The sequence below is a fragment of the Pseudophryne corroboree genome, chromosome 2 (genome assembly GCF_028390025.1).
Source record: "Pseudophryne corroboree isolate aPseCor3 chromosome 2, aPseCor3.hap2, whole genome shotgun sequence".
Classification (NCBI taxonomy): Eukaryota; Metazoa; Chordata; class Amphibia; order Anura; family Myobatrachidae; genus Pseudophryne; species Pseudophryne corroboree.
This window is the reverse complement of record NC_086445.1, coordinates 927,259,250-927,282,963: the sequence shown is the minus strand read 5'-3', so window position 1 is coordinate 927,282,963 and position 23,714 is coordinate 927,259,250. Positions and strand designations below refer to the sequence as shown.

The following is a 23,714-nucleotide window of genomic DNA, read 5'->3' as shown; positions in this document are numbered from 1 at the left end:
GACAGGAAGTGACCATTTTAAGGTGTTAATGGGTATTGGTTGCAAAAACGCAGGCTTGCCATTTTTGAGGGTATTTGCCATCAGCCTCAAGCTTGTATGTGCAAAAACATGGTGCCTGCATCGCTACTGTTGTGTCCAGTCTCCATAGCCATAGGCCTACCCTTAACCTCGATGTTCTTCGTTTTTGCATATATGCTGTTAATGTGTATGCAATTGTATGCCCCATAGCGATAGCTATGTGCGGCCCCGCGCGGCGCTATCGCCGGTACTACACTGGTCTACATGCCGGCACAATCTAGTACATTGCTCACTTGTGTTCGATCTCGCTGTGTGCTGAGCGGGGGGAGAGATGTGTGCTAAGCGGTCTGTGATAGATCACTCAGCACACACCTCCCTGTGTGTACCCCCCTTAAATTGTACTAACCTGAAAATAGCTACAATGCTGGTATGAGGGCAAAGCAGAACCGGAGCAGCTGACCAAACATTCCATGTGAGCTTGTGATGTGCAGCACGGGAGGACAGCTAGGTAAAAATAACATAAATGAGCTGTAGACAACTGACCCAATCTAATATATTAAATTCGGGGACCTCTAAATATATACGTTTTTGTGAAAAAAACATTTGAAAGCAAAGCTGGGTACACACTGTCCGATAAGTGGGCAGTATCTAAGCGGGAGTGTCAGCCAATTACAGCTTCAGATGCTCTTGCAATGGTCAGATAGTTAGGTCACGATAGCGTGTTATGCACAAGCTTTTTCCTTCCTGACCCTGCTGAAGATAGTACATACTAAGCAAGAAATTGCTCACTGTGTATGGCTGCACACTGATCCGATAATCGCTCTGTCGGATAGATGCCTTTATCGGATCTGCGCCACTTATCGGGTAGTGTGTACACAGCATTAGTCTGAGATTCATGTAATGAGATTTGGTGAACAAATGGCAGCCACTTAGAACTCATTATAGGACCTCTTACTTTCTGGATACATTCTTTTGCAAGTCATTTTTTTTTACTGTTGCTATTTTCCCTCCAATCAGGAGAGATCACAGAACAAAGTTTTTGCACTGTAAACAAGTGCCTTGACTTGGTTTTAGAGTTAGCAGCATACAGCTTTACGCTGGTCCCATGCGGCATACTTTGTCATGCTCACTATGCAAGGAAGCTACGATGTAGGGAGCTAGCCATTGGAATCAGAGAATGATGCTATATTCTGAGTAACTCTCAAGCTGAATCAAGCACATCCTACATGTATACATTACGCCGCTCATTTTATCCGTATACATTACGCCGCTCATTTTATCTTGAGCACATGCCAGGCAACTGATGGGTTGGATCCTAAGTAATAGAAGGGGGCCCATATATATCTGTTTTAACATTTACAAAGAGCAAGATGCTCTATCTACAAATAAATGTGTGTAAAACAGTGACCTACTACGGAAAAACTCCTAATTCGTCCAGTATCCCCAAGTGACAGCATTCTTGCTGGGAAAGTATAAAATATTCATGAAGACTTATCTCGTCAACATTCTAAGGGGGACATATATCAAACCTTCTAAAGTGGCAAAATTGTACATACCAACCAATAAGCAGCTTCTAGCTATTATTTATCAAGTAAATTCTATAAAACAATAGGTAGAAGCTCATTGGTTATTATGGGCAACACCTAAACCTGTTATTTAGAAGGTTTGAAACATCTTCCTCTAAGACTGACAATATTCACTGGTAAACCACAAACACATATAATACAGAATATGGTCAGGATCCCACCAGTCAGAATACAGACAGAGGGATTTTGATGGTCGCAATCCTGAAGGAACCTGAAGGTAAGTACTAGAAGGGTTAGGGTGTGGTGCTGGTGGGGGGATTAGGGTTGGGCTATGGGAGGACGTGGGTAGTGTTAGGCTGTGGAAGGGGGAGGTTAGGGTTAAGATACGGGAGGAGGTTAGGGTTAGGTTGAGGAAGGAGGAGGTTAGGGTTAGGTTGAGGGAGGGGTTGGTTATGGTTAGGGTAGAATTAAGAATAGGCTGGAAAATACTTACCGCCACTCATCGGAATTTTGACCGTCGGGATCCCGCTGTCGGTATTCTGACTGCCGGGATTCCTTACCCAAACCATATAATATTACAGTAATTTAGACAAATTTTGCGACTGCTTTTTCTATTGCAAATGTATTTAAATTTATCTGTGAAGTGCGAGCTGACCTGAGAACATTTTAACAATCTTATTAGCTATAGGATGGCCAAGCACTGAGAATATTCTAATGCAGATTTGCTATAGGTTGGTCTAAACCTTTGAATGTTTATAATATGCTGAATGGCCATAGATATGTATGAAAATGCATTAACGTTTGCTGCACTGATAATATTTAAATTGGCTTTTAAGGCTGGTTAACATAAATATAAAATGAAATAATGTGTCTTATGATACTGTTCCATTTATGCATTATACTTATAAGAACTGTTTTACAGGTAACAGGAAACAAAGGAGGCTTTACCCAGTCACCAATCATCACTCACATTACTAATAGGCCCTACACACTTGGCGATATTCTGAAAGATATGAACGATCTCGTTCATAAATGAACGAGAACTCGTTCATATCTTTCAGTGTGGAGACTTAAGCGATGAACGATGCGCGTCCCCGCGCTCGTTCATCGCTGGTCTCCCGTCGGCTGTGCATGCAGGCCAATATGGACGATCTCGTCCATATTTGCCTGCACTTCAATGCAGCCGGGTGACGGGGGGAGTGAAGAAACTTCACTCCCCCCGTCACTGCCTCCCCGCCGCCGGGTCGCTCGTCGGCCGCATCGGCCGCCGGGCACCTCGGCGGCACATCGCCAAGTGAGTAGGGCCCATAACACACTTAAGAAACTGAAAGCAAGGATCTTACGGATTGCAATGGGAAACACCTTCTCCTCCCAGTTACCTGTGGTTTGACCATATTAGTACTGTAATAGCAGAAAGGTTAAAGAAGGTAATCAAACAAGCAAAACCTCTGTGAAGGAAACCATATTCTGGGCAATGATATGTACAAGCAATACTGCTATAGTCAAAGAAAACCTTAAAGTTATTAGTAATACGGTATACACAAGATCTAAAACCATACAATCTAATCTAAAAAATCTTAAAGAATATTGGCCCTCATTCCGAGTCGTTCGCTCTGTATTTTTCATCGCATCGCAGTGAAATTCCGCTTAGTGCGCATGCGCAATATTCGCACTGCGACTGCGCCAAGTATCTTTGCTATGAAGAAAGTATTTTTACTCACGGCTTTCTCATCGCTCCGGCGAACGTAATGTGATTGACAGGAAATGGGTGTTACTGGGCGGAAACACTGCGTTTTATGGGCGTGTGGCTGAAAACGCTACCGTTTCCGGAAAAAACGCAGGAGTGGCCGGAGAAACGGGGGAGTGGTTGGGCGAACGCTGGGTGTGTTTGTGACGTCAAACCAGGAACGACAAGCACTGAACTGATCGCACAGGCAGAGTAAGTCTGGAGCTACTCTAAAACTGCTAAGTAGTTTGTGCTCGCAATATTGCGAATACATCGGTCGCAATTTTAAGATGCTAAGATACACTCCCAGTAGGCGGCGGCTTAGCGTGTGTAACTCTGCTAAATTCGCCTTGCGACCGATCAACTCGGAATGAGGGCCATTATTGTACAGGTCAGTGCACTTTGATAACCTAGCATTTCTATGGGTGGTGACATAGCACAAGGTGCCTCAAATGTCCTATAGGTTAGGCATATAGTACTGATTAAAACACAAAAATATACTGTGTATATAGTACTTCAAGACAATACATGTACATAATATATATATATATATATATATATATATATATTGTATATATATATATATATAAAACACAAGATTTATGGTAAGAACTTACTGTTGTTAAATCTCTTTCTGTGAGGTACACTGGGCTCCACAAGGTTTCACATTGAGGGTGTAGAGTAGGATCTTGATCCGAGGCACCAACAGGCTCAAAGCTTTTGACTGTTTCCAAGATGCACAGCGCCGCCTCCTCTATAACTCCGCCTCCATGCCAGTGAGCTCAGTTTTGTTAACCAGCCCAATGCAGTAGCAGGTACCAGAGACAACAACCGCTCGTAGCCAAACACACCACACACTCACTGCAGGAGAGGGTGTCAGCGGCTATGCCAATACCAACCCAAAGAAGCTAAGTGCGTCAGGGTGGGCGCGTTGTGGTGCCCAGTGTACCTCGCAGAAAGAGATTTAACAATGGTAAGTTCTTACCATAAATCTCGTTTTCTGCTGCGGGGTACACTGGTCTCCACATTGGGGATGTCCTAAAGCAGTTCCTTACGGCAGGGGACACACTGTAGCGGGCACAAGAACCCGGCATCCAAAGGAAGCATCCTGGGAAGCGGCGGTATCGAAGGCATAGAACCTAATAAACGTGTTCCCTGAGGACCACGTAGCCGCCTTGCACAATTGTTCAAGGGTCGCACCACGGTGGGCCGCCCAAGAAGGTCCAACCGACCGGGTAGAATGGGCCTTAATGGTAGCAGGAGCTGGACGACCAGCCTGTACATAAGCATGTGCAATCACCATTCTAATCCATCTGGCCAGAGTCTGATTGGAAGTAGGCCAGCCACGTTTGTGAAAACCAAACAACACAAAAAGAGAATCAGATTTCCTAACTGAGGAAGTTCTCTTTACATATATACAGAGAGCCCGTACCACATCCAAAGACTGCTCTTTGGGAGACAACTCAGGAGAATTAAAGGCCGGAACCACAATCTCCTGGTTAAGGTGGAAGGAAGATACCACCTTAGGTAAATAACCTGGCCATGTTCTAAGAACCGCCCGCTCACGGTGAATAATCAAATAGGGAGACTTATAGGATAATGCACCCAAGTCCGAGACCCTTCTAGCTGAAGCAATAGCCAGCAAGAAGAGAACCTTAATGGAAAGCCACTTAAGGTCAGCAGAGGCAAGAGGCTCAAACAGAGACACATGCAAGGCCTCCAAAACCACCGACAAGTCCCAAGGGGCCACAGGCGGCACATAAGGAGGCTGAATCTGCAACACACCCTGAGTGAATGTATGGACATCAAGTAGGGTAGCAATTTTTCTCTGAAACCAAACCGACAAGGCAGAGATGTGAACCTTGACGGAGGCCAGACGCAAGCCTAAGTCTAGGCCCTGTTGTAGAAAGGCCAATAGTTTGGCTGTACTAAACTTGAAAACGTCATGATTGTAAGACGCACACCAAGTAAAATAAGCATGCCAGACCCTATGGTAAATCCGAGCAGAAGCCGGCTTGGGTTTCCTCCTTCTTGCTTGAACTTCCGAATTACTCGAGGCAGGAGTGACACCGGAGCAAACACGTACGGCAGCCAAAAGTTCCATGGGATTGACAGAGCATCCACGAACGCTGCTTGAGGATCCCTTGTCCTTGCTCCGAAGACCGGAACCTTGTGATTGTGTCGAGGCGCCATCAGGTCCACATCTGGGAGGCCACACTTGTCCACGAGAAGTTGAAACACCTCTGGATGTAGGCTCCATTCTCTGGCGTGCACGTCCTGATGACTGAGATAGTCCGCCTCCCAGTTCAGAACGCCCGGAATGAACACTGCTGATATTCTGCCCACTAAAGAATCCTTGATACTTCCCTCATTGCCATGCGGCTTCGAGTGCCGCCCTGATGAGTTATGTACGCCACCGTGGTGGCGTTGTCCGATTGCACCTGAACAGGTCTGTTCTGTATGAGATGCTGGGCCAGTGTCAACGCATTGAACACTGCCCGCAGTTCCAGAATATTTATCGGGAGTAGAGCCTTCTCCTTGGTCCACCAAGCCTGAAAAGAGTGTTGTTCCAACACCGCGCCCCAACCCCTCAGACTGGCATCCATTGTCAGGAGGACTCAGTCGGATATCCAGAACGGACGGCCCCTGCTCAATTGAAGGTCCTGTAGCCACCAGCTCAGTAACAGGCGGACCTCCGGAGATAATGAGATCATGTGAGAGCTTATCCGGTGAGGCAGGCCGTCCTACTTGGTCAGAATTAACTTCTGCAGAGGGCGAGAGTGGAACTGAGCAGACTCCACCATGTTGAAAGCCGCCACCATGAGACCCAGCACTTGCATTGCCAAATGTATCGACACTCGCGGACAAGATAGGAAGCATCGAATCCTGTCCTGAAGCTTCAGGACTTTCTCCTGAGACAGGAACAACTGTTGGCTGTGAGTGTACAATAACGCTTCCAGGTGTAGCATGCTCCGAGCAGGAACCAAGGAGGATTTCTTCCAGTTGATCAGCCACCAGTGGGCTGTCATGCACTGGACCTTCAGATTGAGATGACACAGGAGAAGTTCTGGGGAATTTGCCAGGATCAACAAATCGTCCAAGTGCGGTAGGATCCTGACCCCTTGACGGAGGAGTGTAGCCATCATGACCGCCATTACTTTGGTGAAAACTCAGGGAGCCATTGTCAAACCAAAGGGTAACGCCCGAAATTGGTAATGAAGGTTGCCCACCGCAAACCGCAAGTACTGTTGATGAGAAACTGCAATAGGAATATGCAGGTAGGCATTCTGTATGTCCAGGGAGACCATATAGTCCCCAGGCTCCATGGCCAGAACAATAGAGCGCAGAGTTTCCATACGAAACTTGGAGACCCGCACATGCTTGTTCAAGGACTTCAGATTGAGAATGAGCCGTGAGGACCCGTTCGGTTTCGGGACTAGAAACAGCGTTGAACAGTACCCCTTGCCTCTCTGAGCCAGAGGCACCTGTACCCCCACTCCTGTGACCAGGAGGAAATGTACCGCTGAGTGCAACGTGTTTGCTTTTGCCGGATCCAGAGGCACATCTGTCAGGCAAAACCGCTGCAGGGGACGATTCTTGAAGGGTATGGCGTAACCTCGAGCGACGACTTCCCTCGCCCAGGCATCTGAAGTGGTCTTCAACCATTCCTGGGCAAAACCTAGAAGTTGGACCCCCACCTTGGGATCCCCCAGAGGGAGGCCCGCCCCGTCATGCGGCAGGCTTGTCAGTTTTGGAAGCTGGCTGACGGGCAGCCCAGGCACACTTTGGTCTGGGCTTGTTTGGTCTGGAAGCACGAGCTTGCTTTGGGTATGCCTGACCTTTTGCTTTACCTGAAGGACGAAAGGGCCGAGGGAAAGTACTTTTTACCCTTCTGTGTGGAAGGAGCCGTACTAGGTAGGCAAGCTGTTTTAGCCGTAGCCAGATCAGCCACAATCTTATTTAGGTCTTCTCCAAAGAGAATGTCTCCTTTGAAAGGAAGCACCTCCAGGGTTTTCTTGGAATCCAAATCCACCGACCAGGATCTCAACCAAAGGATTCGTCTGACCAAGACAGACGCAGTAGCAGCCTTGGCCGCGAGCACCCCGGCATCGGAGTCCGCCTCCTTAAGGTACAGAGAAGCCGTGGCAATATACGAGAGACATTGTCGAGCATGCTCAGACCGTCGGAAGACAGTTCCGCTTCGAGTTCCTGAGCCCACGCTTCAACAGCTTCAGCAGCCCAAGTCGCTGCAATTGTTGGCCTATGCACAGCCCCATTAGGGTATAAATCGCTTTTAAACAGCCCTCTACACGTCTATCTGTCGGTTCCTTCAGAGAGGTGACGGTAGTTACTGGCAGAGCAGAGGAAACAACCATAAGCGCCACATTAGAATCTACAGGCGGTGGGGTTAACCCAATTTTTACATACTTCCGCAGAGAGAGGATAGCGAGCCAACAGTCTCTTATTCGGTGTAAACTTTATCCCCAGGTTTTCCCAGGATTCCTGACGTATGTCAACCAGGTGTTTAGAGTAGGGTAAAATAAGAATTTACTTACCGATAATTCTATTTCTCGTAGTCCGTAGTGGATGCTGGGGACTCCGTCAGGACCATGGGGAATAGCGGCTCCGCAGGAGACAGGGCACAAAAGTAAAAGCTTTAGGATCAGGTGGTGTGCACTGGCTCCTCCCCCTATGACCCTCCTCCAAGCCTCAGTTAGGATACTGTGCCCGGACGAGCGTACACAATAAGGAAGGATTTTGAATCCCGGGTAAGACTCATACCAGCCACACCAATCACACTGTACAACCTGTGATCTGAACCCAGTTAACAGCATGATAACAGCGGAGCCTCTGAAAAGATGGCTCACAACAATAATAACCCGATTTTTGTAACAATAACTATGTACAAGTATTGCAGACAATCCGCACTTGGGATGGGCGCCCAGCATCCACTACGGACTACGAGAAATAGAATTATCGGTAAGTAAATTCTTATTTTCTCTGACGTCCTAAGTGGATGCTGGGGACTCCGTCAGGACCATGGGGATTATACCAAAGCTCCCAAACGGGCGGGAGAGTGCGGATGACTCTGCAGCACCGAGTGAGAGAACTCCAGGTCCTCCTTAGCCAGGGTGTGCCCCTGACCAAGTAGCAGCTCGGCAAAGTTGTAAAGCCGAGACCCCTCGGGCAGCCGCCCAAGATGAGCCCACCTTCCTTGTGGAATGGGCATTTACATATTTTGGCTGTGGCAGGCCTGCCACAGAATGTGCAAGCTGAATTGTACTACACATCCAACTAGCAATCGTCTGCTTAGAAGCAAGAGCACCCAGTTTGTTGGGTGCATACAGGATAACAGCAAGTCAGTTTTCCTGACTCCAGCCGTCCTGGAAACCTATATTTTCAGGGCCCTGACAACATCTAGCAACTTGGAGTCCTCCAAGTCCCTAGTAGCCGCAGGTACCACAATAAGCTGGTTCAGGTGAAACGCTGACACCACCTTAGGGAGAAACTGGGGACGAGTCCGCAGCTCTGCCCTGTCCGAATGGACAATCAGATATGGGCTTTTGTGAGACAAAGCCGCCAATTCTGACACTCGCCTGGCCGAGGCCAGGGCCAACATCATGGTCACTTTCCATGTGAGATATTTCAAATCCACAGATTTGAGCGGTTTAAACCAATGTGATTTGAGGAATCCCAGAACTACGTTGAGATCCCACAGTGCCACTGGAGGCACAAAAGGGGGTTGTATATGCAGTACTCCCTTGACAAACTTCTGGACTTCAGGAACTGAAGCCAATTCTTTCTGGAAGGAAATCGACAGGGCCGAAATTTGAACCTTAATGGACCCCAATTTGAGGCCCATAGACACTCCTGTTTGCAGGAAATGCAGGAATCGACCGAGTTGAAGTTTCTTCGTGGGGCCTTCCTGGCCTCACACCACGCAACATATTTTCGCCACATGTGGTGATAATGTTGTGCGGTCACCTCCTTCCTGGCTTTGACCAGGGTAGGAATGACCTCTTCCGGAATGCCTTTTTCCCTTAGGATCCGGCGTTCAACCGCCATGCCGTCAAACGCAGCCGCGGTAAGTCTTGGAACAGACATGGTACTTGCTGAAGCAAGTCCCTTCTTAGCGCCAGAGGCCATGAGTCCTCTGTGAGCATCTCTTGAAGTTCCGGGTACCAAGTCCTTCTTAGCCAATCCGGAGCCACGAGTATAGTTCTTACTCCTCTACGTCTTATAATTCTCAGTACCTTAGGTATGAGAAGCAGAGGAGGGAACACATACACCGACTGGTACACCCACGGTGTTACCAGAACGTCCACAGCTATTGCCTGAGGGTCTCTTGACCTGGCGCAATACCTGTCCAGTTTTTTGTTCAGGCGGGACGCCATCATGTCCACCTTTGGTCTTTCCCAACGGTTCACAATCATGTGGAAGACTTCCCGATGAAGTCCCCACTCTCCCGGGTGGAGGTCGTGCTGAGGAAGTCTGCTTCCCAGTTGTCCACTCCCGGAATGAACACTGCTGACAGTGCTATCACATGATTTTCCGCCCAGCGAAGAATCCTTGCAGTTTCTGCCATTGCCCTCCTGCTTCTTGTGCCGCCCTGTCTGTTTACGTGGGCGACTGCCGTGATGTTGTCCCACTGGATCAATACCGGCTGACCTTGAAGCAGAGGTCTTGCTAAGCTTAGAGCATTGTAAATTGCTCTTAGCTCCAGTATATTTATGTGGAGAGAAGTCTCCAGACTTGATCACACTCCCTGGAAATTTTTTCCTTGTGTGACTGCTCCCCAGCCTTTCAGGCTGGCATCCGTGGTCACCAGGACCCAGTCCTGAATGCCGAATCTGTGGCCCTTTAGTAGATGAGCACTCTGCAGCCACCACAGAAGAGACACCCTTGTCCTTGGAGACAGGGTTATCCGCTGATGCATCTGAAGATGCGATCCGGACCATTTTTCCAGCAGATCCCACTGAAAAGTTCTTGCGTGAAATCTGCCGAATGGAATCGCTTCGTAAGAAGCCACCATTTTTCCCAGGACCCTTGTGCAATGATGCACTGACACTTTTCCTGGTTTTAGGAGGTTCCTGACTAGCTCGGATAACTCCCTGGCTTTCTCCTCCGGGAGAAACACCTTTTTCTGGACTGTGTCCAGAATCATCCCTAGGAACAGCAGACGTGTCGTCGGAGACAGCTGCGATTTTGGAATATTTAGAATCCACCCGTGCTGTCGTAGAACTACTTGAGATAGTGCTACTCCGACCTCCAACTGTTCTCTGGACCTTGCCCTTATTTAGGAGATCGTCCAAGTAAGGGATAATTAAGACGCCTTTTCTTTAAAGAAGAATCATCATTTCGGCCATTACCTTGGTAAAGACCCGGGGTGCCGTGGACAATCCAAACGGCAGCGTCTGAAACTGATAGTGACAGTTTTGTACCACGAACCTGAGGTACCCTTGGTGAGAAGGGCAAATTGGGACATGGAGGTAAGCATCCTTGATGTCCAGGGACACCATATAGTCCCCTTCTTCCTGGTTCGCTATCACTGCTCTGAGTGACTCCATCTTGATTTGAACCTTTGTATGTAAGTGTTCAAATATTTCAGATTTAGAATAGGTCTCACCGAGCCGTCTGGCTTCAGTACCACAATATAGTGTGGAATAATACCCCTTTCCTTGTTGTAGGAGGGGTACTTTGATTATCACCTGCTGGGAATACAGCTTGTGAATTGTTTCCAATACTGCCTCCCTGTCGGAGGGAGACGTTGGTAAAGCAGACTTCAGGAACCTGCGAGGGGGAGACGTCTCGAATTTCCAATCTGTACCCCTGGGATACTACTTGTAGGATCCAGGGGTCCACTTGCGAGTGAGCCCACTGCGCGCTGAAACTCTTGAGACGACCCCCCACCGCACCTGAGTCCGCTTGTACGGCCCCAGCGTCATGCTGAGGACTTGGCAAAAGCGGTGGAGGGCTTCTGTTCCTGGGAATGGGCTGCCTGCTGCAGTCTTCTTCCCTTTCCTCTATCCCTGGGCAGATATGACTGGCCTTTTGCCTGCTTGCCCTTATGGGGACGAAAGGACTGAGGCTGAAAAGACGGTGTCTTTTTCTGCTGAGATGTGACTTGGGGTAAAAAAGGTGGATTTTCCAGCTGTTGCCGTGGACACCAGGTCCGATGGACCGACCCCAAATAACTCCTCCCCTTTATACGGCAATACTTCCATGTGCCGTTTGGAATCTGCATCACCTGACCACTGTCGTGTCCATAAACATCTTCTGGCAGATATGGACATCGCACTTACTCTTGATGCCAGAGTGCAAATATCCCTCTGTGCATCTCGCATATATAGAAATGCATCCTTTAAATGCTCTATAGTCAATAAAATACTGTCCCTGTCAAGGGTATCAATATTTTCAGTCAGGGAATCCGACCAAGCCACCCCAGCGCTGCACATCCAGGCTGAGGCGATCGCTGGTTGCAGTATAACACCAGTATGTGTGTATATACTTTTTAGGATATTTTCCAGCCTCCTATCAGCTGGCTCCTTGAGGGCGGCCGTATCTGGAGACGGTAACGCCACTTGTTTTGATAAGCGTGTGAGCGCCTTATCCACCCTAAGGGGTGTTTCCCAACGCGCCCTAACTTCTGGCGGGAAAGGGTATAACGCCAATAATTTTCTATCGGGGGAAACCCACGCATCATCACACACTTCATTTAATTTATCTGATTCAGGAAAAACTACAGGTACTTTTTTCACACCCCACATAATACCCTCTTTTGTGGTACTTGTAGTATCAGAAATATGTAACACCTCCTTCATTGCCCTTAACATGTAACGTGTGGCCCAAATGGAAAATACGTTTGTTTCTTCACCGTCGACACTGGAGTCAGTGTCCGTGTCTGTGTCTGTGTCGACCGACTGAGGTAAATGGGCGTTTTAAAGCCCCTGACGGTGTTTGAGACGCCTGGACAGGTACTAATTGGTTTGCCGGCCGTCTCATGTCGTCAACCGACCTTGCAGCGTGTTGACATTATCACGTAATTCCCTAAATAAGCCATCCATTCCGGTGTCGACTCCCTAGAGAGTGACATCACCATTACAGGCAATTGCTCCGCCTCCTCACCAACATCGTCCTCATACATGTCGACACACACGTACCGACACACAGCACACACACAGGGAATGCTCTGATAGAGGACAGGACCCCACTAGCCCTTTGGGGAGACAGAGGGAGAGTTTGCCAGCACACACCAAAACGCTATATTATACAGGGACAACCTTATATAAGTGTTTTCCCTTATAGCATCTTAATATATAATAATATCGCCAAATAAGTGCCCCCCCTCTCTGTTTTAACCCTGTTTCTGTAGTGCAGTGCAGGGGAGAGCCTGGGAGCCTTCCTAGCAGCGGAGCTGTGTAGGAAAATGGCGCTGTGTGCTGAGGAGAATAGGCCCCGCCCCCTTTTCGGCGGGCTTCTTCTCCCGTTTTTCTGACAACCTGGCAGGGGTTAAATACATCCATATAGCCCCAGGGGCTATATGTGATGTATTTTTAGCCAGCATAGGTACTTTCATTGCTGCCCAGGGCGCCCCCCCAAGCGCCCTGCACCCTCAGTGACCGTTGGTGTGAAGTGTGCTGAGAGCAATGGCGCACAGCTGCAGTGCTGTGCGCTACCTCATGAAGACTGAGGCTCCGGTGACCCATCCAGGCTGTACCTGTGATCGTCCCTCTGGAGCTAGTGTCCAGTAGCCTAAGAAGCCAATCCATCCTGCACGCAGGTGAGTTCACTTCTTCTCCCCTAAGTCCCTCGTTGCAGTGAGCCTGTTGCCAGCAGGACTCACTGAAAATAAAAAACCTAACAAAACTTTTACTCTAAGCAGCTCTTTAGGAGAGCCACCTAGATTGCACCCTTCTCGGCCGGGCACAAAAACCTAACTGGGGCTTGGAGGAGGGTCATAGGGGGAGGAGCCAGTGCACACCACCTGATCCTAAAGCTTTTACTTTTGTGCCCTGTCTCCTGCGGAGCCGCTATTCCCCATGGTCCTGACGGAGTCCCCAGCATCCACTTAGGACGTCAGAGAAAACCTGTTTAACCACCTTCTTACGCTTAAACCGATCCGGTTTCTTGGAGACAGTTTCAGGCTCAGAATCATCAAACACTTGAAGAATGAGCCGAATCGCCTCAATCAAATCCGCGACATCCACGGATGACTTCCCTTACCCATCTGAAACATCAGCGTCAGTGTCAGCGGGGTCAGTATATGCACCGTCCTCCTCAGAGGACGCGTCGGTTAAAGCCGTGGATTGGGAGGAGGTAATGGCCCTTTTAGAAGACGACTTAGTCTTAGGCGGGTGGGAGTGAGACTTAGATTTAGTCATAGATCAGTTCAAATGTTGCAGCTGAGTGAAAAGCTGATCCGCCCTTTAGTCACAAGCGTACTTAGCAATGTTGAGCATGTAGCCAAAGGCGGATCCTGTGATGCGCCAAGTGCTACTAACCCACTGGGGGGTAATGAACCCCCTGAACCTGAACTCTCAGCTGCTAAATTATCCTCCATTGCGTCAGTGGCCTTGCTACCACACAGTGTGGGAGAGGCCCCAACATCATTACCACGTGTAGCAGACATAACTATGTGCACAATAATGGGCAACCCGGTACAAGGTGTAGCAGCACTATATCTAGCAAGAACTCTCAGACGGCACAGACCAGAGGTTCAATAGATATAGAATATATGGCGACTATAAATCACAAGCAAAAATACCCCAACAGTATATCTTGCGATATAATCCTACATTGAAAATAGAAAAAAAACCTGAAACACTTGGCCCCCACAGGTATAGCAATATAGGAATAGCACGCTGAGTAAAATACCCTGCAATAAGGCAACCACACAGCGGCTACATGCACACACATATATAGTCACAAGTGTACCATGCAGAAATTATGTACCATAAACTGCACTGGACTAGCAATACAAAGTAATACTCATTATGGCTGTATGTGATAACTATAGATATAACAAACACAGTAAGCACTGGATGTTTATCACAGGGTGTTTGTACCACACAACCCACTCTTTCTTAACTAACACAGTCCCAGTGACAGGTAGAATACTCAAGTGTCCTGTAGGAAGCACAGCACTGGCAGTCAGGCGGTTCCACTAGGAGGATTTGCCCCAGCAATCCCAGGAACAGCAATGCTCAATCTGTAATGACCGCTGACCAGGAGTGAAGGAGAAGGAAACAGCTCCAGGGCGGGAACATTGTAGAAATGGCGCCCTGGGGCTGGGGGTAGGGGCCTCAGGTTCGGTCTGCTCCCCCTGCTGGCATCCCCACCGGGTGTGCGGGCAGAACACAAAACGGGGGAATTGTACTAAATCCCCGACCTGTGCCCACATTAATACCCTGGTGGCTAGTGGAGCAAGCTGCCCAGTAATCAGTGCCCACGCCAGCGCGCACGCAGCCCACCTCCTACGACCACGCTGGATCACGGTAAAGTGCGGCACAGGAGCCCCTTACCTCCCCCTTGTCTGCGGCCCCGCGAACCTGGAGACGGCGGCGTGTGTGTGACTCACAGTTAGGAAGAAGCCTTCATCTCCGCTGCAGTGACCCGGCAACCCCGGCGCGAGAGTATACAGCGCCGCTGGGGGTGATGGAGCTGCACGCTGGAAAGTCTCTAAGACTTTACTAGCAGCAGCCCTTGAAGTCTTCAAACAGATTCTCCTGTTCAGTCTTTAAAATAACTTTGAAAAATGCTGCTTAAGGCAGCCACCTGTAAAGTGCATGCATACTGCAAGGCACCAACTTATAACTGAGCTCACTGGCATGGAGGCGGGGTTATAGAGGAGGCGGCGACGTGCATCTTGGGAACAGTCAAAAGCCTTGAGCCTGTTGGTGTCTCGGATCAAGATCCTACTCTACACCATCAACGTCAATCCTTGTGGAGCCCAGTGTACCTCGCAGAAAGAGATTTAACAACAGTAAGTACCCCGCAGCAGAAATATATATAAATAATAAATGTATATTTTGATAAAATCCCGTCTGTTGATATCCTGCACCTGAATAAAGCAACCTTCTTGATGCACATAATAAAAATCTCACGTCTTTCATATTTACAGTGATTGGTGTCTATGCTTTTGTTTTACAGTCATTTATTTACAATTCAGCTTTACAAAGGGAAATACTGCTTGTGAAGGTGTGGGCACATGGTGAGATATTTGCTTGCGATTTTGACTATATTGTCAAAATCGCAAGGAAAGTTTGTACAGATCGCAAGGTGAACGTCACCTTGCGATCCCGATGCGATCCCGATGCGCGGTCCCGTGAGGTCGGTATCGCAAGCCTAGATAGACTGTGCAGGCAAGTCAATTTTCTAGTATAAAAGTATAGTCAAAATTGACAGCCAAAATCGCACAGAGCCAGTATTGCAAGCACAGTCATCTAGGCTTGTGATACCGACCACAGTCCCTATCGCATAGTGAGAATCGGGCATAGCCCGAGTCTCATCTTGTGTACGAGCCTTTACTGTACTTTTCATATTTCCTCTGTGGAACACAAATAGAATCTGATTTAAATCACTGACTATTCTACTTACACACCTAGAAATGTTTTGGAATTGTATCCCTTTCCTGTAACGTTTGGATCTTTCTATGTGAACAGAGCTATGTTATAAAAAGGTGTGCAGTTACATTATATCATTTGTAACTTAAGAGCAATTTTAAAATATAAACAACATTAAATGTATAAGCATACTCAGGGACAGCATGCATTATTTTAGGGCTTTCACTGGTGGTTAGATAAATATGTTAGGGGTGTCGACATAGCATTTTCAGTGTAAAACTAACATTTTTCTAGTCAATATTTTTGTCCATGTCCATTCTGAATGTCGTTATTATGACTACTATGATTTTTTTGACATGCAAACTTCCTTTATGCTCTCTCTTGCACTTTCATATTTTAGACTGGACTATTTTTCCGTTGTTCTTGCCTCCTGTCCAGGGAAAGGACAATTTTTATATTTTTGGCTGAAAGGCTGGAGCTTACTGCACTACTTATTTATTGCACATTTTTGCACTACACCTTACGTATTCAGTTTTATAGTGTTTTCTTTGTATTGTATCACATGTTGTGATGGGGTTTGGTGCTGACCAGCATGGGCTGCCCTCTCCCCAAGCTATCAGATTCTACCCTTCTTCTGTTGGAAGTGGAAGAATTTGTTCCCTGGGAGAAGCTTTGTCTGTCCTCTGAGAGAAAGGAGTAATATCGAGCCTTGTGGCAGAGGGAAGCCTGAGGAAAACCACCTAAGGGATGTTTTTGGCTCCAGGGGTTGGGGATGTCAAAGAGTTGACCCTAGTTTGGGGAAGGAATGGGATAAAACGGGGTCCATCTCCTTTTGGATGAAATCCCACAGCACAGTCTAGCACTGCATTAGGCGATTAAGGGGTATGAAGTTATAGTCCCGACTGTCAGGATCCCGGTGGTCGAAATCCCGACAGCCATTGAGATGTCGAAAAACCCCTCATGGGTGGTGGTCCACACCACCATCCAAGGGGGAATAGAACCTTGTGGCGACCAAAAAGCGCCCCCAGGCCCGAAGCGTGGCGAGCGCAGCGAGCCCACGAGGGGACATGCTGTGCTCGAGATTCCGGCGTCGGTATTTCAACCACCAGGGATCCAGTCAGTCGGGATTTCATACTGATCCCTGATTTCATACTTTCATGCTGCACCTTCAGATTCATTAAAACAAAAAGAAAAAAAAAATCTACCAGTAAGTTCTCTCACACAAAACATTACAGAACAGTTTAACTTTAGGGAAGAGACACTGCTGATTTATCACTTACTACTAACACAGGTTCAGATCACATGTTCTCCTAACCTATATCTTGAGAAAAGCAGTTTGTTGTGTGTGTGTTGTATATATTCTTGCCAACAACCATAGAACAACAGAGCCCAATCCTATTTTAGTTTGTCTAGTAAGAACTCACCTGTTGGATAGTATGGGTGTGAGTACTGTGCTGTGGGTGGGACATAGCTACCATATTGCTGCAATGCACCTGACATGGCAGAGTGACTTGAAGTAGGAACGGCTGACAGTGTGTACTTGACATCTGTTGGGAAACGTTGCAGGACAGGGAATATGATGTTATTTCCCGGGAAAGATGACTGCGAGTCTAACTGTCCTTGGAGCATACCAATAGAGCTTGGCCATTGCCTTGGAGGGGTTGGAGTACGATCTAGCTCTTTTAAAGGAAATCCAATATGACTGCATGATGCTGGACTACCATAAAAGTATGGTGAATGACTGTCACGTCTAAAAATACGGTGATCCTGTTCAATGCTCATTGGACCTATACGTGAGAAAAAAAGACAAATCTGAAATCATTCCGTTGTCTTATCCTACAATAAATCACTTGCTTTCCATACCAGCTCAGAATGTAGAGTAGAATAAAAATTGTCACATGCTATCTATGAAAATAGGATTTTAATTACCTGAACGGTAAATCCTTTTCTCGTAGTCCGTAGAGGATGCTGGGGTCCATATTAGTACCATGGGGTATAGACGGGTCCACCAGGAGCCATTGGCACTTTAAGAGTTTAATAGTGTGGGCTGGCTCCTCCCTCTATGCCCCTCCTACTAGACTCAGTCTAGAAACTGTGCCCAAGGAAACGACATACTTCGAGAGAAGGAATTACAGATAGTGGCGAGATTCATACCAGCTCACACAACAGGCAAATCCGGCCAACATGCCAGAACAACTCAGCAACAGCTGAAACAGTAAATAACGCAGAACTTACCTAGGAACCAGGCAGTACTGAACTATAAAAACCAATGCAGGAAAACGAAGCACTGGGTGGGCGCCCAGCATCCTCTACGGACTACGAGAAAAGGATTTACCGTTCAGGTAATTAAAATCCTATTTTCTCTTACGTCCTAGAGGATGCTGGGGTCCATATTAGTACCATGGGGATGTACCAGAGCTCCCAGTACGGGAGGGAGAGCGCGGAGGCTCCTGCAACACTGCTTGACCAAACTTGAGGTCATCAGAGGCCAAAGTATCGAACTTGTAAAACTTGTCAAACATGTTCGACCCAGACAAAGTAGCAGCTCGGCAAAGTTGTACAGCCGAGACACCCCGGGCAGCCGCCCAGGAAGAGCCCACTTTACGAGAATGGGCCTTTACAGATTTTGGACACGGCAATCCTGCCGTAGAATATGCATGCTGGATGGTGAACCTGATCCAGCGTGAAATCGACTGCTTAGAAGAAGGGCACCCAATTTTCTTGGGATCATAGAGGACAAACAAGGAGTCAGTCTTTTGATGACGAGCTGTCCTCTTCACATAAATCTTCAACGCCCTCACAACATCCAAGGCCTTTGAAGCAATTGAGGAATCAGTAGCCACTGGCACCACAATAGGCTGGTTGACATGGAAAGCCAATACAACCTTAGGCAGGAACTGTGGACGAGTCCTAAGTTCCGCCCTATCTTCATGGAAGAGCAGATAGGGACTCTTCCAGGATAAAGCCCCCAATTCCGACACGCGTCGAGCAGAAGCTAAGGCCAACAAAGTGACCGCCTTCCACGTGAGAAACTTGATGTCAGCCTCCAGCAGAGGCTCAAACCAAGCAGATTGCAGGAACTGCAGCACCACGTCCAGATCCCAGGGAGCCGTCGGCGCCACAAAGGGAGGCTGGATGTGCAGAACCCCTTTCAAAAAGGTCTGAACCTCAGGGAGGACAGCCAATTGTTTTGGAAGAAGATGGACAAAGCAGAGATTTGGACCTTGATGGAGTCCAATCTCAGGCCCATATCCACACCTGCTTGCAGGAAAGGGAGCAAACGTCCAAGTTGAAACTCCACCGCAGGAAATTTCTTGGATTCACAGCAAGAAACATATTTTTTCCAAATACGATGGTAATGTTTAGACGTTACCCCCTTTGTATCCTGTATTAGGGTAGGAATAACCTCACTCGGGATACCTTTCCGAGCTAAGATCTGGTGTTCAAACGCCATGCCGTCAAACGTAGCCGTGGTAAGTCTTGATAAGCGAAAGGCCCCTGCAGTAGCAGATCATCCAGAAGGGGTAAGGGCCTTGGATCCTCTAACAGAAGATCCAGCAGATCCGCATACCAAGCCCACCTTGGCCAGTCCGGAGCAATGAGGATTGCCAGAACCTTTGTTCTTCTCACCAGCTGAAGAACCTTTGGTATCAGAGGAACTGGAGGGAACACATACACTGACTTGAACACCCACGGTGTTACCAGTGCGTCCTCCGCCACTGCCTGTGGGTCTCTTGACCTGGAACAGTACCTCCCCAGCTTCTTGTTGAGGCGGGAGGCCATCATGTCTATGTGAGGAACCCCCCACCAACCGGTTACTTCCGGATGGAGATCGTGGCGGCTGAGGAAGTCTGCTTCCCAGTCGTCTACTCCCGGAATGAAGACTGCCGACATCGCCACCGCGTGTCTTTCTGCCCAGAGGAGGATTCTTGACACCTCTGACATGGCAGCCCTGCTCTTCGTTCCGCCTTGTCGGTTTATGTAGGCCACCGTGGTCACGTTGTCCGACTGCACCTGAACAGCCTGATCCTGTAGAAGGTGTGCTGCTTGCAGAAGGGTGTTGTACACAGCCCTTAGCTCCGGGATGTTTATTGGGAGAAGGGATTCTTGATTCAACCACCTTCCTTGAAAGGTTTCCCCCAGAGCGACTGCTCCCCAACCTCTTAGACTTGCATCTGTGGTTAAAAGGATCCAGTCTTGAATTCCGAACCTTCGGCCTTCCATAAGGTGCGGAAGCTGTAGCCACCAGAGGAGTGAAATCCTGGCTTTCGGAGACAGGCGTATCCTCTTGTGCATGTGTAGGTGAGAGCCCGACCACTGGTCCAATAGGTCCAGCTGAAAATGTCGAGCATGAAACCTGCCGTACTGCAGAGCCTCGTAGACGGCAACCATCTTCCCTAGAAGATGAATGCATTGATGAACCGATACCCGGGTAGGTTTTAAGACATCCCGGACCATTGCTTGAATCACCAATGCCTTCTCCACCGGGAGAAAAACCCTCTGCACTTCCGTGTCGAGGATCATTCCCAGGAAAGACAGCCTTCTTGTCGGCTCCAGATGAGACTTTGGAAGGTTCAGGATCCAACCGTGCTTCCTGAGCAGCTGTGTCGTGAGCGCGATGGATCGCAACAACCTCTCCCTGGATGACGCCTTGATCAGGAGGTCGTCCAGATATGGAATTATGTTTACCCCTTGCTTGCGGAGGAGAACCATCATCCCCGCCATCACCTTGGTGAAGATCCTTCGTGCTGTGGAGAGGCCAAACGGCAGCGCCTGAAACTGATAGTGATCGTCCAACAGTGCAAACCGGAGATATGCCTGATGTGGCGACCAAATGGGAATGTGGAGGTAAGCATCCTTGATGTCCAGCGACACCAGGAACTCCCCCTCCATGAGTCCTGAGATGACAGCTCTCAGAGATTCCATCTTGAATTTGAACTCCCTGAGATAAGGGTTCAAAGACTTTAAGTTTAGAATAGGCCGTACCGAAACATCCGGTTTTGGTACCACAAAAAGGTTCAAATAATAACCCTTGTTCCACTGCTGAGGTGGAACTGGAACAATGACCTCTGACACCATCAATTTTCTGATGGCCTCCAGAAGAATTGTTCTGTCCGCCAGCAGAGCTGGCAAGCCTGACTTGAAGAAACGGTGAGGTGGGGGATCTTGAAACTCCAGTCTGTACCCCCTGGACACTATATCCAGGACCCAGGGGTCCAGGCCAGATGACACCCAGACATGGCTGAACTGCCGGAGTCTTGCCCCCACCTGACCTTCTTCCAGGTATAGCTGTTCACCATCATGCGGAGGACTTAGGGGTATCAGAAGCGGGCTTATGGGCTTGGGAGCCTGCGGGAGCAGGTTTCTTTCCCTTGGCACGACCACCTCTGAAGAAGGTGTTCGAAGGCTTGTTCTTTCTAGACCTCGCGGCCCGAAAGGACTGTGACGTGGCTGGTGTAAGTGGCTTCTTCGTAGCCGGTGCAGCTGAGGGGAGAAAAGGAGACTTACCCGTGGTAGCCTTGGCAATCCACGCATCCAGCGCCTCCCCAAAAAGAGCCTGACCTTTGTATGGTAGGCCCTCCACACCATTCCTGGATTCCACGTCCGCAGACCAGTTGCGCAGCTAGAGACCTCTGCGAGCCGAGACGGACATGGAGGAGATCCCTGCAGCCATGGAACCCAGGTCCTTCATGGAATCCACCAGGAACCCTGCAGAATCCTGAATATTACGTAAAAATAAATCAAAGTCACCTTTGTCCAGCGTAGTCGATTCCTCCTGCAGAGTGATTGACCACCTGGCAATAGCTTTAGCAAACCAAGCACAGGCTATAGTAGGCCGCAATATAGCCCCTGAAGCCGTGTAAATGGATTTTAGCGTAGCATCCACCTTGCGATCTGCCGGGTCCTTTAACGCGGTAGATCCCGGGACCGGTAATACCACCTGCTTGGACAGCCTGGATACAGAGGCGTCGACTATCGGCGGGGACTCCCATCTCTTCCTATCTTCCTCTGGAAAGGGAAAAGCCACCAAGACCCTCTTGGGAATCTGGAATTTCTTTTACGGAGTTTCCCATGCCTTTTCAAAGATAGCATTCAATTCTTTGGATGCCGGGAAGGTGAGGGGGGCTTCGCAAAGAAGGCCTCCTCCACCTGTTCCGGAGCTGTGTCCGAAATGTTTAAAACATCCCTAACAGCCTCAATCATCAACTGCACCCCCTTGGCAAGTGATGCCGTCCCCCTCAACACATTCCCATCACCGTCTGCAGCATCAGAGTCGGAGTCCGTGTCATCCTGCAAAATTGCAAGCGCACGTTTATGAGAATGTACCGCAGGGGACCCCGAGGAGGCAGAATCAGACCATACCACCATAGAGGACTGAAGGACCTGAGTGGCATGCTCAGTCCTAGCAACTCTATCAGATATCTGAGCAATAGTCCCCCTCAGAAAGACTAACCATTCTGGCTCTCTAGCAGGGATCTGCGCTAAAACAGTGCAATCCTGATTACATGGAGTGGAGTCTTCCTGGGAAGACAAATCATCTGCAGCATATGAAACAGTGTCCCTAGACATGTTGTCCCACACACTCAAACACCCCACAAACACACAGGGTATTATGTAGACAGAGTTTCCCCCCCAAAAATGGCAGAGAGACACAGAGATTGGAGCCAACCCACACACAGCGCTTTTCAGGTAAAGGGAGTCCCTTCCCAGCGCTGACTGTGTCCCTTTATAGGTGACACAGCCTTTAAGCAGCCTCCCCTCCCTTCTACAGCCACCTGGTACCGTACAGACTGCTGGAGAAAGCTATGGAGGGACCTGGATCCAGTGAACCGTGACTGCTGGCAGGAAAAATGGCGCTGAACGCTGCTGGGTCCGCTCTGAGGAGAAGCTCCGCCCCCTTCAATGGCGCTGTCTTCCCGCTCACATGAGGATTATACTGGCCCGGAGGATTGTGCTGACCTGGATCCGCAGACCCCGACATGCCTGAAACGACCAGCTGGCCCAGGGCACTCCCTCCTGGCGCCGCACCAAGGTACCGCTGAGCCTTCCAGAAGCGCGGGTAAGACCGCGCTCCTGACCCTGAAGCCGCCCTCGTCACACTGTCCCCCCGCTTGCAAGGGGGGACAGTGACTAACTCGCCACTCTTCAGCTCCTGAGGGGGTGGCGGCTGGCTTCTGGGGCGAGCGTTCCCCTGCGGCGGAGCGCGATCAGACCCCTCTGGAGCCAGCGTCCAGTCAGCGGGAGCTGTGGCTCAAGACCCCGCGGGGCGGACCCTGCTCCTTCCCCCCAGTCCCACGCTGCAGGGAGGCTGTCGCCAACAGCCTCCCTGTAAAATAAAAAAAAAAACCTGAAAAGGAAGAAAAATACTCTTTACCAAGAGAACTCTGTAGAGCTCCCCTAGCTGTCACCGGCTTCTCCGGGCAGATTTTCTAAACTGAGTCTGGTAGGAGGGGCATAGAGGGAGAAGCCAGCCCACACTATTAAACTCTTAAAGTGCCAATGGCTCCTGGTGGACCCGTCTATACCCAATGGTACTAATATGGACCCCAGCATCCTCTAGGACGTAAGAGAAAGTAGGTTTATGTGACTAGAGGAGTCAGTCAGGAGAAACCTTCTTAGAAAGTATGCATTTGTAGCTAGTTTATAAGAACCAACATTATCGCACAGTACAATGAAGGATGTTATTTTAACCCTAGAAACACGGGATGGGCAGACACACGCACTCTTTGGGGTCAGTTCAATTAGGGGTGAATTACAGGCGATGCCCATGATGTACCAACATTGGAACACTGACAACAGAACCCCAAATTGGCCCTAAATCATGCACTTTAGTTTACCGCCCCATATTGATATGTATTATAATGCGCAATATATGACATA

General features: G+C 48.8%; 1 protein-coding gene across 3 annotated transcripts in view; it reads right to left on the bottom strand.

The window, feature by feature from the left end:
• The window catches only part of HSF5 (heat shock transcription factor 5), a 96,905-nt gene that overhangs the window by 66,121 nt on the left and 7,070 nt on the right, over nucleotides 1-23,714 (bottom strand). For all 3 annotated transcript variants that reach the window (XR_010241539.1, XM_063956198.1, XM_063956197.1), the window contains exons 2-3: nucleotides 17,258-17,620; nucleotides 425-522 (exon numbers count right to left, since the gene is read on the bottom strand). Coding sequence is in view for 2 of the 3 variants with exons in the window: in XM_063956198.1 (XP_063812268.1) it covers nucleotides 425-522; nucleotides 17,258-17,620 (461 nt within the window). In the remaining variant the exon portion in view is untranslated. The remainder of the gene's footprint in view (nucleotides 1-424; nucleotides 523-17,257; nucleotides 17,621-23,714) is intronic.